Source organism: Chiloscyllium plagiosum, chromosome 14, assembly GCF_004010195.1.
Source record: "Chiloscyllium plagiosum isolate BGI_BamShark_2017 chromosome 14, ASM401019v2, whole genome shotgun sequence".
Taxonomy (NCBI): domain Eukaryota; kingdom Metazoa; phylum Chordata; class Chondrichthyes; order Orectolobiformes; family Hemiscylliidae; genus Chiloscyllium; species Chiloscyllium plagiosum.
In genome coordinates this window covers 29,668,124-29,685,556 of record NC_057723.1, presented here as the reverse complement: position 1 = coordinate 29,685,556, position 17,433 = coordinate 29,668,124, and the positions used below count along the sequence as shown (strand labels likewise).

The 17,433-nt window shown below is 40.7% G+C and overlaps 1 protein-coding gene across 1 annotated transcript in view; it reads left to right on the top strand.

The window, feature by feature from the left end:
• The window catches only part of LOC122556908 (cyclin-dependent kinase-like 2), a 102,836-nt gene extending 86,332 nt beyond the window's left edge, over positions 1-16,504 (top strand). The window contains exons 11-13 of the mRNA XM_043704160.1: positions 12,426-12,511; positions 16,083-16,150; positions 16,417-16,504. Of these exons, the coding sequence (XP_043560095.1) occupies positions 12,426-12,511; positions 16,083-16,150; positions 16,417-16,492 (230 nt within the window). The 3' untranslated portion in view covers positions 16,493-16,504. The remainder of the gene's footprint in view (positions 1-12,425; positions 12,512-16,082; positions 16,151-16,416) is intronic.
• The last annotated feature ends 929 nt before the right edge of the window (positions 16,505-17,433 follow it).

The window sequence follows — 17,433 nt, the reverse complement described above, 5'->3', positions numbered from 1 at the left end:
GTTAGGCCCCTTGCATTGAAATAAATGCAGTTTAATTTATTGCCTTATCCTTGCCTGCCCTGACTGTTTGACTCGCTTCTGTTCTCAACTGTACCAGTCTCAGATTGATCTCTTTCCTCACTATCTCCCTCGCCCCCACTACCCCCCCTCCCACCTTACTAGTTTAAGTCCTCCCGAACAGCTCTAGAAAATCTCCCTGCCAGTATATTAGTCCCCTTCCAATTTAGGTGCAAACCATCTTTCTTGCCTACCTTGACTGTTTTACTCACGTCTGTTCTCAGCTGTATCTGTCTCTGATCGATCTCTTTCCTCACTATCTCCCTGGGTCCTACCCTTCCACCTTACTATTTTAAATCCTCCCAAGCAGTTCTAGCAAATTTCCCTGCCAGTATATTAGTCCCCTTCCAATATAGGTGCAATCCGTCCTTCTTGTACAGGTCACTTCTACCCCAAAAGAGATTCCAATGGTCCAAAAATATGAACCCTTCTCCCATACACCAACTCCTCAGCCATGTATTCATCTGCTTTATTCTCCTATTCCTGCCCTCACTAGCTTGTAGCACCGCGATTAATCCAAATATTACTACTCTCAATGACCTCCTTTTTAAATTCCTGCCTAACTCTCTGTAATCTCCCTTCAGAATGTCAACCTTTCCCCTTCCTATGTCATTGATTCTAGTGTGGACAATGACCTCTTGCTAGCCCCTCTCCCCCTTGAGAATATTCTGCACCCTGTCTTGGACATCCTTGATCCTGGCACCAGGAAAGCAACACACCATTCTGATTCTTCGCTGCTGGCCACAGAAAAGTCTGTCTGTACCTCGGACTGGAGAGTCCCCTAATACAATTAATCTCTTGGAACCCGACGTATCCCTCATTGCATTAGAGCCAGTCTCAGTACCAGAAACTTGGCTATTCATGCTACATTCCCCTGAGAATCCATCACCCCCTACGTTTTCCAAAACAGCATACTTGTTTGAAATGGGTTTGGCCACAGAAGGCTCCTGCACTAGCTGCCTACGTCTCTTACCTCTCCTGGAGTTGCCCCATCTATGTGACTGTATCTGAGACTTTCTCCCCTTCCTATAACTGCCATCCATCATATACTATTGCTGTTGCAAATTCCTCATTGCTTCTAACTGTATCTCCAACTGATCCATTCAAGATGATAAGATTTGCAACCAACAACATTTATTGCAGATATAATCCACAGTAACTCTTAAACTCTCTTTAAACTCCCACATCTGACAAAAAGCGCATATCACTCTACTAAAGGCCATTTTTGCTCCTTCACAATCTACAGACCCAGAAAATAACACCATCTTATTCCTCTACAAACACTGCCCCAGGTTAAATTAATAGTTATGGCTTATATTTTAAGTTTAATCAAGAGACATATCTCAAAAAAATATAATCAAGAAAGAACCCACTCTACTCACTACTGCAGACTTTCTATAGGTCACACTTAAAAACAATATACTTACCTGCTTCTGTGCTGTGACTTCACTCAAACAGTTCCTCCAAGATCAGTTGTGAATTTCAATGTTTGTTAATTTTCCCAGATGCACTCCGATGTCCAGCGATACAAGAATTCAAACAGCAAAGGCAGTAACTGTACAGGCTCACTGCTGTGTCAGTTTCTTTCTCTCTCTCTCTCCTGCACTGATCTCACCAAGTGCTTCCTTTGTTTGTTCTTCTCCCTTTTAAAACTGCTGTTGTTTTGACTTTTTTTCCCCAAAGTTCCAAAACAATGCAACAGCATATAAACAGTGATTGCTGCTCCTACAATTCAAGAAAATCGCCTCCAGCACCTAAAATACCTAAATAAAGGAGCAGCTGTTACAGCCAGAAATTGTTCCCATCCTCCATCTTGGATTACCCAGAAACTCTGATTCTTGTACTTCTCAAGCTCCAAATCTAAGGTTTCCTGGCCTCAACCATAGCTAGCATTCAAAAGGATCAATACAAATGCTTCAATATCTAATTTACAACTAAATTCTCTGCTGGTTACTTTAGTCTCTGCATACCAATTTCATCTTGCAAGACACTTTTGACAAGGAAATCAAATTGTTGATCTGCAGAGGAAGTTCATTCTGCTATTTTACGGTGCTTACTGCAAGAACTCCTGTGGATTGCTGTGATCTGTGTTTAATTTTCTGTGATGCCACTGCAGCCTCCCCCAGGTGTCTCACGGGACATCCACAACTCGATATGAAATCGTGTTTCTATGGGTGTAGGTCCCCCAAGATTTGAACCCCACCTTATGTGTTTGAGTGCTTGCCATCAATGTTTCTTCGAAGTGCTCATTTCCTCCTATCCCTATAAATACTTTTTATTTCTGTCATACTTACTTGGTTGATTGGTTCTTTCATGTTGCTAATTGTGGGTGCTGCTGTGGGCCTTCTCTTATACATCACTATCTGCGGGTGGGCCTTCCTATTCTGCAGTTCAGTGCCTACATGTGTAATCAAGTTCATTGTAATCAAATCTTATCACTGAACTTTACTTTGGATATATTTCCCATTGCTGGGTTTAGACCACTGAGCGAGCCTTGTGGTTTACCTTCACTGAACTTCACTTCAGGCTCTCTCCTCCAGTTGCATGGGTCAGGTCACCACTTTCAGGTATTAATGTGAGATCTAAATTCTTGTGATTGATTGGCAATAGGCTTTATTGAACATTAAATGTTGGCAAGACAGGACATCTTATTTGATGCCCTATAGACCCAGGTGCCTATTTCATGTAATCTGATGCCACTATGGCCGAGCTCCATTTACGAATGTTCAGTTGCAACACTTGGAATAATAGTAGAACAGCCTATCTAACTGGTGGGAGCACACACAATTGGCAGGAGGCCACAACAGAGGACTTGTAGGACTGGTCCCAAAGCAGTTACTTCAGGAACATGGCACAATCTGAGGACGGGCAATGGCTGGATGTCTTGCCATGGTTGGTGGGAGAGGTGAGCCAAGTTAAAGGGAGGCCTAAGGCTTCCTTGTGCATTCCAGAGGAGTACTCCTGGACCCTTCATAAAGAAGCTGAAAAAATAAATGAAAAATTTACGTTTCCAGGTAGGCATGAACCAAATGCTGGAAGTCTTTGCCTTAACTGATACAACTCCACCCACTCCACTACAACTGGGTTCTGATAATGGATCTACATATTTCAAATGAGAGTCAGCTTCCTTCTTGCAGCATCCTACTCATTTGTTTGAAAGAACAGACAATATTGGAACATGTCAGGAAGGAAGCAGGATTGAAGGGAGTAAGTGAACCCTGTTAACCTGCAATACCAACTCACATTGTAACCCCCGACTGAGGTCAGTTCAAACCAGGACTAATGTTCTGAAGTCTGAAAAATGTGCTCATTTCTTGATTATAGTGAATCATTACCTTCAATAGAAAGAAAAGTGTATTCCATATGTACAGAAGTCCATAATTGAACACTGGGCTGCAATTATTCAACATATCAGCCCACACAATTTGAACAACTTTTTTTTCTGGTTAGATTCCAAGCTGGAGATAAATTAAATGTCAATCTGCTATCTGAAAACTCAGAACAATAGAGACTAAAGTCATCATTGTGCTGAGAAATCATTCTATGCTTCAATGATAAACAACTGATGTTTTATCACTCTACTGCAGGAAAGATTCTGTGTCAGCCGTATTAACCAATTATAATGAAAACAGTAGAATATATTAGCCAAAGTGCAGTATTAAATTTACATTGCATGATGTCTCCTTAATGTTTGTCTAATAAACCAACATATGGCATAGGATTCAGCATGATTAGGTTAACTGAAATGTACTTCATGGAACTACAGCATAATCCTTATTGTAATGAATTTACAATAACACTAATCAATTTCCAAGATATTAAACATGAGGAGGGTTGTTAGTGGGGGGTGGGGGGTGGGGGAGGGTGGAGACGGTACACATTTATTCATTATTTTAATGTCATACATATCGCGATATTGCATGTATCGCATAAGCAGAAATTGAAGCATGAGGACCCAGTACTGAAAGTGGTGCAGCATTGGTGTGAGGAAACAGAAGGACTTCTATGGGACTGCTTAGAATCGGTGGATTGGTCCTTACTCAAGGACTTAGCAGCCAACCTAAACGAGTATTCCACTAGTGTTACAGACTTTAGTAGTAAGTGTGTAGATGACTGTGTGCTGAAGAAGTTAATCTGAACATTCGCCAATCAGAAACTGTGACTGAACTGGGAGATCCACTCCCTACTGAAGTCCAGGTCAGAAGTGTTCAGGTCAGGGGACCTCGACTTGTGCAGGAAATCCAGGCACAACCTTCACAAGGCCATCAGAGATGCCAAAAAGCAACACCAAACTAAGCTTGAGATTACAATTAACCACATGGACACCTGTCATTTGTGGCAAGGCTTACATGACATAGGCTACAAAGTGAAGTCAAACAAAATTGCAGGCAACAGTACATCCCTGCCCATTGAGCTTAATGCATTGTATGCTCACTTTGAACATAAAGGCAGTGAAACAATGTCACCTATCTCAACAGCCTCGGATGTACCTACACCTTGGTCACTGCTGTAGCCTTCTTATGGGTGATCCTACAAAAAGTGACTAGTCCAGATGGAGTCCCCGGCTGTGCACTCTGATCTTGCGTGGGAGTATTTGCTGACATCTTCAACCTCTCCTTACTATGATCTGAAATCCCCACCTACTTCAAGAAGAGCACCATCATCTCAGTGCCAAGGAAAAATCACAGCATGCCTCAATTACTACTGTCCGGTACCTCTGGCTTCCATAATTATAAAGTGTTTTGAGAGCTTGGTCATAGTTCACATCAACTCCAGCTTCCCAGATTGCCTTCACCCTTTGCAATTCATCTTCCAATGTAACAGGTCCATGGCATACACCATCTCCCTGGCCCTACACTCATCCCTGGAAAACAAGGATACCTTTATCAGACTTCTCCTTATTGGCTACAGTTTCACATTTAACACCATAATTTGAAACAAACTCATCTCCAAATTCTGGGACCTAGCTCTCTGGTCCCCTTTCTATAACTGGATTCTCGACTTCCTGACCAAGAGACCACAATCAGTCAGGATAGGTGACAACACCGCCTCCATGTTAGTCCTCAATACCGGTACTCCTCAAGGCTGCATACTCAGCCCCTATTATACTCCTTATACACACAATTGTGTGGTCAAATTCCACACCAATTCCATTTACAAGTTTGTTGATGACACCACCATTGTAAGTCAGATCTCAAACAACAACGAAATGTAGTACAGGAAGGAGATAAAGTGCAAAGCAGCATGGTGTAAAGACAACAATCTCTCCATCAATGTTAGCAAAATGAAGGAGCTGGTCATTGACTTCAGAAAGTGGAGTGGAGGGCGTGTATCAATAGTGCTGAGGTGGAGATGGTTTACAGCATCAAGTTCCTGGGAGTGATAATCATCGATTGAAATCATCCTATCTGGATGCATCATAGTGTGGCATGGCAACTGCTCTTCCCAAGACAAACTAAGCTACAGAGAGTTGTGAATACAGCCCAGCCCATCACACAAACCAGCTTCCCATCCATCGATTTCATTCTTGCTGCATTCGGTAACCTACCAAGATAATCAATGTCCCTCCCACCCTGGTTCTTCTCTCTTCCACCCTCTTCCGTTGGGAAGAAGATATAAAAGTTTGAATACATGTCTGAACAGATTCAACAAAAGCTTCTTCCCTGCCATTGTCAGACATTTGTATGGAGCTCTTAAATGTTAATGTCATTCTCTCTCTGAACCTTCTTGGCACTTTAACACTGTATCCTGCACTCTGACCTGTTACCCCGATGCACTTGTATAATACGATCTGCCTGTGAAGCACAGAAGACAACTACTTTTCACTGTACCTCAGTACATGTGACTAACAAATCAAATCTATCTAAAGTGTACATTCGGAGAGTTATGTCATAATGTCAGTGTGATAAAGGTATAAAGGTATCAGTTGTCTCTTGAATAACTGCTGTTGCATTGTGTAGACAGTCAGGAAAGACAGCTAATCCATCAGTCTGAGCCCAGTGTGATAGAGTTGTCATGCATTTCGTTATTCTATAAAGCTATTTTCTCATGTGTATTCTCAGTGCAATCCCAGTCTCAATGTTCATGGTACCAAATTTAGCAAAATCACCAGAGCAAACATGCTAATATACTCTTCTTATTCTCACATAATTATTTGGTTATATGTGATCATTTTTTGGAAAAGTGTAAAAACATATTTCATTTCAGAAGTCAGAGAAGTAGAGTTGAAGCATAAAAATTTCACTGCAGTACAGGCTGAGGAGCTCAAGTATTTAAACTTGAGTGCCACTACTGGTAAAGGAGTGTAACTAAAGTGTGACAGGTAGCTTTCATGATAAATGTATACACAGGAATTCATTATGGAGAAAGTTGACAGGAAGTGTGAAAGATAAAAGATGTTTCAATTATGACTAATTACTTTCCTATAATGTTATACAGTACAAGACAGAATATGAGCACCCGATTACTGCCTCTGCCATCGTGGTTTTGCTGGCTGTCCTCTTCTGGTTCCATCTCTCTTTCTCTTCTAACACTCACCTTATTTTACTTATCCTCTGAGTTGTTCTGGAATTCAGAAAGTAAATATTAATGCTCTGGAAAATGTTTCAGGAGACTTTCACTAATCTGTCCACAGTACTCCAGGAAGTGGCACTTGCAATGAATGCAGACCAGAATGAAATTAGAGACTGCTGCACTTTCAGAGTTGAGAATATTCTGATATTTTTTTTGTAACACTGTATAATCTAACTGTACTTACCATTCCCATTGTATGTTGGATATCTTTCTATCTAACATGCCCTTACTTACATGCATCACCCCCTAACATAAAGGGTTCTGCATGAAATTATTATTTGCTGTGAAGAGCTATTTTAAAGTTTGGATTTTTTCTTTGCCACTTTGCATTGTGATACTCTGTATCTTCTAATGACTTGAGATTACAAGCTCAAGGTTGGGATCTCACTGAATGTCATTGAATAGAAGAAATATATATTTATGAATTAGGAACATGAGAGGGCCACTCAGCCCATCTATCCTGCATCACCATTCGGTAAGGTCATGGCTCATCAGGTCATTGCCACCTGCTCATATGATCTTTCAGCCAAACTCAGCAGGACAGAGAAAGTCACATAGTTCATACTGTGTAAAAACTGAACTAAACTGCACTTGCTGTAAATCAGAAGTAAAAAGAGAAATTGCTGGAAAAGCTCAGCAGGTCTGACAGCTTCTGTGCAAAGTCACTTGACCCAAAACACTAATTCTTATTTCTACCCACAGATGCTGTCAGACCTGCTGTGCTTTTCCAGCAATCGCTGATAAGTTTCTCAAACCCATTCTCCTGCTTTCTCCCTGTAACCCTTGATCCCCTTACCAATCAAGAACCTATCCATCTTTGTCTTAAATACACTCAATTACTTGGCTTCCACAGTCTTCTGAAGCAATGAGTTCCACAGGATGAAGAAATTCCTCCTCATCTCAGTTCTGAACCTTTGTCTCTTCATCTGAGGCAATGTCCTCAGGTCCTAGTCTCTCCTACGATTGGAAACGTCTTGTCCATGTCCACATTATCCAGACCTCTGCAGCAATGAGTTCCACAGATTAACCACCCTCTGTACTCTGTAAGTTTCAGCGAGATGCCCCCCGTATTCTTCTAAACTCGAACAAATACATCCCAGAATTTTCAATTGCTTCTCATAGAACAAGCCCTTCATCCTGAGGTCATTCTTGTAGATGTCCTCTTGATCCCTCCAATGCCATTATATCTTTCCTCAGATGTGAAGCCCATAACTGCACAAAACAATCACAAATGCATTCTGGCCACAGTGTTATAAAGCCTCATCAGTACATCTCGGTTATTGTATTCGTACAGTCTTGAAATGTATGCTAATGTTGTATTTGTCTTCCTAACTGACAACTGACCCTGACTGTTAACCCTAAGAGAATTCTGAACTAGGACTCTGAAGTCCCTTTGTCCTTTAGATTTCCAAAGCCTATCCCCATTTAAAAATAGTCAATACCTCTATTTTTCCTACCGAGTGCATAACCTCATTCTTTCCCACATTGTTCTTCTTCTGCCACTTCTTTACCCATCCTCCTAGCCTGTCCAAGTCCTTCTGCAGCCTCCCCATTTCTACAACACCACCAGCAGTCCTTAATCTGCTGTTAACTTAGCAACAATGTCTTCAATTCTGTCATCCAGATTGTTAATGTGTAACATTAATAGTTCTAGTTAAACATGTTGCCCTACAGAACTCCACTAGTCACCAGCTGCCATCCTGAAAAAGACCCCTTTATCCCCACACTCTGCTTTCTGCCAAACAGCCAATCCTCTATCCATTATCCCTAACACGTTCCTTGTCCGTAACACCAAACTCTTATTAACCACTCTCCTGTTCAGCTCCTTGTTAAAGGCCTTCTGGAAATCTAAATAGATCATGTTCCCTGGTTCTTCTTTGCCTAACTTGCACATTACCTCCTCAAAGAATTCAAATAGATTTGACAGGAATGACCTCGCTTTGACAAAGCCAGCCCTACTTTACTATGCACTTCCAAATACTCCACAATCTGATCCTTAGTCATGGACTCAACAGAGAGCAAAACTCTACAGAAGATTCTACAGGAGACAGAAAATCCTTAATCTTCCCTTTCCTTTCCACACTCCTTTCCTGCATATTTCACTCAACTGAATTTAGCTGTTGCTTAGCAGACCATGAATTAGAAAGTATTTACCCTACTGTCATCATTAGACTTGGTGAACCAACTAGTCTTGTTCTGCCATCAATTCTGTATGTTTGATTTTAAGGTGCAACTGTTCTGTTAAAATTCAACTCAAACAAGAGAAAAAAATGTCTGTCTCTCATTTTGTGTTTTTCTCTTTCTCTCTCATTTATTTTATTAGTGCTTGAAATAGAGAAAATCTTCATGTGATGAGCTATACCAATTATATAGATACATAGAGATGTGCAGCACGGAAACAGACCTTCAGTCCAACTCGCCCATGCCGACCAGATATCCAAACCTAATCCAGTCCCATTTGCCAGCACTTGGCCCATATCCCTCCAACCTCTTCCTATTTATATTCCCGTCTAGCTGCCTTTCAAATGTTGTAATTGTACCAGCTTCTACCACTTCCTCTGGCAGCTCATTCCATCCATGCACCACCCTCTGCATATGCCAGTGATAAAGAGATCTGCCTACTCAAGTATTTGAAACCTGTTGCTACAGGTCATTAGTTTTTTAAGGCACATCCCCCAAAGCATCAGCCCTCCTTAAGGGGCTATGAAGTGAAAACTAATGTACAAGCAAAAGTAGGAAAATAAAAAGACAGAACAGCAAAACTAGTAATCGAAAGGAACAAACAAGCAATGGACTTTATTTCAAGAAATAAAAGGAAGACCTTCAATAAGAAATGGAAGGCAAATATTTAAATATTGATTGGACAGCAAATGATAGCTTCACTGAATTGCAACAATGTAAGCATCATGTGCAGCTTTTTTCATTCACCAGTGGGATGTTGGTGTCGCATGTATTACCCATCCCTAGCTGCTGTTGAGAAGGTGTTGGTGAGCTGTCTTCTTGAACTGCTGCAGTCCCCATGCTGCAGATTGAGCCACAACGCCCTTAGAGAATTCTGGGATTTTGACCCACCGACAGTGCAGGAGTGACAATATATTTCCGAGTCAGTATGGTGAGTGGCTTGGAAGGGAACCTGGAAATGGTGGTGTTCCCATGTATCTGCTGTCCTGGCCCTTCTAGTGGTTGCATTTGAAAGGTGATATGTAAGGTTCTATGGTGAATTTCTGCAGTACACCTTGTAGATAGTACACACTGCTGCTACTCAGCATTGGTGGTGGAGAGGCTGAATGCTTGTGGATGTGGTGTCAGTTAAGTGGCTTGCTTTGTCCTGGATGGTGTCAAGCTTCTCGAGTGTTGTTGAAGTTATGCTGATCCAGGCAAGTGGGGACAATTCCCTTACACTCCTGTCTTGTGCCTTGTAGGTAGTGGACAGGAAGTAAGATACTCGCCAAAGTATTCCTAGACTGTGACCTGCACTTGTAGTCATTGTGTTTAATATGGCAAGTCCAGTTTAGTTTTTAGTCAATGGTAACCCCCAGGATGTTGATTTTGGGGGATTAAGTGATGGTAACACTATTAAATGTCAAGGGACTGTGGTTAGATTGTCCCTTGTTTTTGGTGGTAATTACCTGGCATTTGTGTGGTGCTAATGTTACTTCCACTTGTCAGCCCAAGCCTAGATATTGTCAGATCTTGTTGCATTTGAACATGGACATGCTCTGAGGAGTCATGAATGGTGCTGAACATTGTGCAATCATTGGTGTACATCCCCAGTTTTGACTTTATATTGGAGAGATGGTCATTGATAAAACAACTATGATGTTTGGGACTATGACACTACCCTGAGGAACTCTTGCAGAGATGTTCTGGAGCAAAGAAGACTGACCTCCAATAACCATAACCACCTTACTATGTGCCACGTATGACTCCAACTAGTGGAATATTTGCCTCCTGATTCCCATTGATTCTAGTTTTGCCAGGGGTCCTTGATGCCACACAGTGAAATGTGGCCTTTATGTCAAGGGCTGTCACTCTCACCACACCTCTGGACTTCAGCTCTTCTGTCCATGTTTGAAGCAAGGCTGTAATGAGCTCAGGAGCTGAGTGACCCTGATAGAATGCAAAACGGGCATCATTGAGCAGGTTACTGCTGAGTAGGTGCTGCTTGAGAGCATTGTTGATGACACCTTCCATCACTTACTGATGATCAAGAGTAATAGACTGGGTTGGATTTGTCCTGCTTTTTATTTAGAGGACATACCTGGGCATTTTTCCACTTTATCAGGTTGATGTTAGTGTTATAACTGAACTAGAATAACTTGGCTAGGGAGAAGCAAATTCTGGGGAACAAGTCTTCAATACTATTGCCGGAATGCAGGGCCCTTCATCTTTGTGATATCCAATGTCTCCAACTGTTTCTTGATATCACATGAAGTGAATCGAATTGGCAGAAGACTGGTATCTGTAGTGCTGGGACCAAATGGATCATCCACTTGGTACTTCTGGCTGAAGATTGCTGAGAGTACTTCAGCTTTATTTTACAGATTAGACAATAAATGATCCCAAGAGGAAATCTTTGAAAATCTTACTCATTATCAGCAAAGAGAAGCTTCACAGAGTAAATACATTCATCTTTCCAGGGACAATAAAAAAGATCCAGATGAGATCTGGCAAGTACTTGAGGACCAGCTCAAGTTATGAATCACTTCCAGATTAACAGATTCCTGATGAAGGGCTTATGCCCGAAACGTTGACTCTCCTGCTCTTTGGATGCTGCCTGACCTTTTTCCAGCACCACATTTTTTGACTCTGACTCTCTAGCATCTGCAGTCCTCAGTTTCTCCCAGGTTGCTACTCATATCATACAGGCAGAAACCCAAGGGTCTACTGATGACTTTGTCACAAAGAATTTACAGCAAAAGAAATAAGTATGATTTCTCGAACGAGGAACTCACAGACAGACTAACTGAGTTGGTAATTGCCTCTACACTGAATAAAGCCTTCAGGAAAGATTTTCTGGGCAAGGGAAAGGAATGTGCAATTGATGCCTTGTTGGAAGATGGACACCAGCAGGAAGCCATAGTGGCAGGCAAATGTCAAGTTCATGCAGAGAAAATTATTGTTACGGTCAGCAAAGTGCACCAAACCAACAAGATCATAGATACGAATTAGGCCCTTTTAAATTGAGATAAGACATTTCTTCACTCAGTGCATGGTAAGCCTGAGGGTGGGGGACAAAATAGAAATTTGCATTGTGATGGCTCCCTGATGCATTCCCAGATGTGCAAAAAATATAACAATCAGAGAATCTTACATATTGTAGAATTCACTACTATAGAAAATTGTGGAGATAAAGTCACTGAATATATTTAAGAAAAAAAAAGATTTCCACAAGATAAAGTTGGTAAAGGAGCAAAGAGAGAGCAGGTGTATGGAGTTGAGATAGAAGATCAACCCTGATCATGTTAAGTGGCAGAGCAAGCTCCAAGAGCTGAATTCCTGCTATGAATTTCTGTGTTTCTATGTTACCAAACATTTTGTAGTTTTTCCTCAACTTCTGTATTTGAGGCATTTACTCCCTGTTGTGGGTTGAAGGCTGGCGGGATAGACTTTGACAACCCTACATCATTAGCGCAGTGTACCTACGTCAAAACATTCCTAAAGGTTGAACATTTTGCCAAAAACCCTATTGTAAGCCACGCCTACATTTTACAAAATATCACTATGATGTGTGCAGCTTGTTTGACCAGATCAATAATATTGACAATTGACAGGAACTTGTGTTCTAATTCCAGGAAAATGCAAGATGCTGAAGAAAGAGTTGAGAATCCCCTCACTGGTGACTTCAGAACAGGATCAAACTAGAAGCAGTACCAACCAAGTAACAAGATCATATATAACATTAGAAACATTAAATGTTCGACATTTTTGTCAAAACAATATGTAAAATTCTCTGATTGTTATATTTTTTGCACATGTGGGAATGCATCAGGGAGCCATCACAATGCAAATCTCTATTTTTTTCCCCCACCCTCAGGTTTACCATCCTGAAGCTGGAAACATTCTGCACTGTATGTCAGCTTGCTCTTGATTTAAATGACATAGTATTCTAAATGCAATGCTCACACTTACTTAGCAGCCCTTATGATCTGTTGCATTTTTGCAAATTCGGTAAGCAGAATATTGCTGGAGGAGGCTGCTTTTTCAATTTGTATGGGAGCAGAGTGACGTCTGCTGGTCATATCACTTGGATGTTTGGTGTATAGAGCATGGCTCACTGCTGTCATGAGAGAAGGGGAGTAAGCTAGAAATAAAACAAAATTAGAGATAAATTACCTGTTCCCTATTGATTTTACTGATCTCAGTGAAAACTTTAGGGCAGCTGTATTTGACCCAAATGTTAGGGAAGGTAGTCAAGGTTCCTGCTCTTAATTACTATCGAGTGAACTCTGCTGGAGATGTGCATTTGAACATCAGGGAAGGATAGGGTCATGCTCACTGTGACCCTATCTGTGGTCAAATAGCTTATAGATGCCCATTAAAGCTTATGCACACGAGCAGGAGGGAACTGTTGCAAATGACACCAAATCCCAGCAAGGAGGCAGAGTCTTCAGAGGTGAAAGCGAGGAGACATAATTTCTAATTCTAGTCTGGAAAAGCTGAGAATATTAATAATATTATATTGTGTTTAAAATGGGGTAGTGATCTGGTAAAAAAAACAAAGCACTCCTTTTAAAACATAATAAGCATAAAACATAATAATGGGAAGCATGGTGGCACAGTGGTTAGCACTGCTGCCTCACAGCGCCAGAGACCCGGGTTCAATTCCCACCTCGGGCAACTGTCTGTGTGGAGTTTGCACATTCTACCCGTGTCTGCGTGGGTTTCCTTTCGGTGCTCCGGTTTCCTCCCACAGTCTAAAAATGTGCAGGTTAAGTGAATTGGCCATGCTAAATTGCCCGTAGTGTTAGGTGAAGGGGTAAATGTAGGGGAATGAGTCTGGGTGGGTTGCTCTTTGGAGGGTCGGTGTGGACTTGTTGGGCCGAAGGGCCTGTTTCCACACTGTAAGTAATCTAAAGTAATCTAATCAATAAGCAGAAGTAAATAAATTCAGAACATAATTGTCATATCACAGTTGTGGCTATGTTGTGGTCCTGTGGGTTTGAAGAATGTTTCCACATCTTTCATGGTAAACTATTCCACTCACCATACTATTAAAGAGATTGGCCATGGCTGAGAGTGTGGGGTGCTGGAAAAGCACAGCAGGTCAGGCAGCATACTGCTTACCTACTGTGTATTTCCAGCACCATACTCTCAACTCTGATCTCCAGTATCTGCAATCCTCACTGTCTCCTAGATTGGCCAGTAGATGGCACCTAAGTTCATATCAGCTTCACAGTGGCCTTCAAGGCCCATAGAAATATTTGAGGAAAAGGCCAATATATGTTTCCTAGTTAACTGTCAATAGCAATTATACAATTTTTTTTTCAAATGCTTCATAAGCAATGGTACAAACTCATCAATGGACACTTCTTGGGAATCATAGCCAGCTATGATTGGGACTCATCATCCAACAGAGTTGTAGAAAGAAGAGCTTGCAGCATTTATATATCATCTCTAATGACAACCAAATCTCTCAAATGTGCTTTGCAGCTAATGAATTAATTTTGCAGAGCAGTCACTGTCATGATGCGCGAAATGCAACAGTCAATTAATATAGAGCAAGATCCCACAAACAGTAAAGTGACAAGGACCAGACCCCTTATGATTTTGAAAACCTCTATGAAGTCTTCTTTTCTGCAGGACAACAGTTCTAACTTGACCAGTCAATCTTCAAAACTGCAAATCTTCCTCCCAAGAGCCATTCTCATGAATCTTTTCTGCACCCCCTCCAATATCTTCACATCCTTCCTAAAGTGTGATTCCCAGAACTGAACTGAATCCTACAGATGAGGCCATGCTAGTATTTTATATAAAAAGAGCAAACCTCCTTGCTCCTGTGCTCTGTGCCTCTATTAATGAGGCTTGGATGCTGTATCCTTTATTAACAGTTTTCTCAACCTGTACTGCCACTATCAACAGTTCATGCATATATAGCACTTATCCCTCTGCTCCTGCACACCCTTTAAAGTTAGACCCTTGATATGGTCTCCCCATGATCTAACAAAATGAACCACATCATATTTCTCCTCATTTAACTTCATCTGCCATCTGTCCATTCATTTCACCAGCACCTTTATGTCCTTTTGTGTTCTACATTATCCTTCTCATATTCCACAGCATTTTTATATCAGCCACAAACTTTGAAATTGTGCCCCGGGGAGTTCTGCACCTAACCTTTTTCCAATCCAACAACAAAACCCTAACCACTATGCTTTGTTTCCTATCTCTCAGAACTAAAGCACTGAAAGGGGCAGTTAAGGGATATTATTTCATTTACATCTCACACCACTCAAGCAGAAGCAGACTTACCAGTCATTGAGTTTTGAAACAGAATTTTTTTTTTGTGACAAGCTTGGAAATCAGATTTCGCATAGCAATTCATTAGTTTATCCCATACTCTAACTGCATTCTCGGTTTTGGGTTTGGCAATGGTGGAAATCCGAAACTAAGGCAAAGTTGGTTGAGTTCATTTAACATGTTGCCCTTTTGATAAGATCTGAGATGGGGGTAATTGAAAAACCAGTGAAATTTACTAATACGTGGAGTTGAGAAGGAAAAGAAATTCTGAGTTCAACTAAATTTAAGGGAGTATTTTCATCAAGTTAAAATTGCTTCTAAAGCACGTTTCCTGTTTCGTAAATGCATGTTTGGAATGCCAATCTTGATTTACACTGCACAGCATATGTGGGGCCTTGATAAATTTTGCAATTCTATTAATATTACAATAGAAGCCAGAAATAAAAACACATTTAAAAATGCAATCCTGTGTATGCTGCCTGAAGTGCTAACAGACCTGTGGCCAGTAAATCTACACCATTTTCAGACAGCTAATAGATGGCTTTCTTTGCTACAGAAACAGTGAAGATATTTTGACTTCCTTTGATCATAGGTTTAGGGTGAGAGGGGAAAGATATAAAAGAGACCAAGGGGCAACTTTTTACGCAGAGGGTGGTGCGTGTATAGAATGAGGAAGTGGTGGAGGCTGGTACATTTGCAACTTTTAAAAGGAGTTTGACCCAAGGGTCTGTTTCTGTGCTGTACATTCTATGAATCTAAAACAGGACAGATAGGCATTCAATTTGACATTGCTACTGACAAATTTCCATAAGCTATCATTCATTTTACCATAATACCACAAAATCAACATTATCATCAGCTAGATTGAAAGTAGGCCTTGAACAAATGCTAATCACTCTTTAAAGATTCTATTGCACTGTAATAATCATTTGTTGGAGATGCTATTGCACTGGACATCTGACACTGCTTATTTACATTTTTATCCACCATAGATCTCTGTCAAACACAAAACTGAAACTGAGCTGGAAAATCTGGCAGCAGCTTACAAGAACCATGAAAAGTAGGTCTCTGCTGCTGCTGGGATAAAGTGAAGAAAGCAATTTATATTTCTAACATTAGTGTCTGGAGATCAGCATTTTGCCAACTAATAGCAGTTTCATTATGCTAATAGTTGACTGCACGCTGGAGGTTTTGCTCTTACAATGTCAAGTCACATTTGAAGGCATTTCCTTCCAAAATAAAGAATAATTCATTTTTATAGAAGTTTATAAAATATTTTTCAATAGACAAACAATTTTTAATACACATTTTTATTTGATCTTTCAGGCCACTGGAGATTCACAGAAAGGGAGGAACTCTGCATGTAGAATGCATTGCCCGGGATAAAAGATTTCCATTATAATAAAGTCAGTCACTTCTGATAGAAGGATTTGTGTCACATTTATTTCAGCTGAATTAAAGTTAAATTTTATTGAAAACTCTTTAGTTTCAGCAACTTCTCATTCTTGGAATAAACTGCAAAGGAAGATAAGGTTTATTCTTTCACAGGTTGTGGAGATCACATGTATTTCCCATTCCTAATTACCCTTGAGAAGGTAACAATGAGCTGCCTCTTGAACCACTGAAGCCTATGTAATGTAGGTAGATCCACAGTGCTGTTAGAAATTTCAGATTTTTATGCAGTGAAGGAATAACAATATTATTACAAGTTGACAAGATATGTGACTTGAAGGTAACTTTTGGCTATTAGTGTTCACTGCTGCCCTTTCCTTCTGAATGGTGAAGACATCAGATCTGGGAGGCATTATAGATAGAATCACTGCAGTGTGTCTTGCATATGTTTTAGATCCATGTCACTGTGTCAATGGAAGAGGGAATGAATGCTGAAAGTAGTGGATGGGTGCCAGTGCATTGTCCTGGATGTTGTTGTGCTTCTTGAGTGTTGTTGGAAATGTTGTGATCCAGGCAAATGGAATGTATTAGTTCATGCTCCTGATTCATATCTTGTAAATGCTGGACTGGCCTTGGGGGAGACAAAAAATGAGTTAGTCACTGCAGAATGCATTGCATACTAAGCACTCACCATATGGTTAGGTTCTTTGTTTATTTGACATGTACATTTCATGCAAAATCACCATTCTGTGAGATGTAATGTGTGGCTATGTTGTGGTCCTGTGGGTTTGAAGAATATTTCCACATCTTTCATGGTAAGCTATTCCACTTACCATACTATTAAAGAGAAGTTCTAGATACCTGCTACCTGTTGATTAGAGCTAAAACCTACATTTTCCAGATGTCTAATATCCCAATGTGTCTACACTGACTGCGGGGCCAGGTTACTTC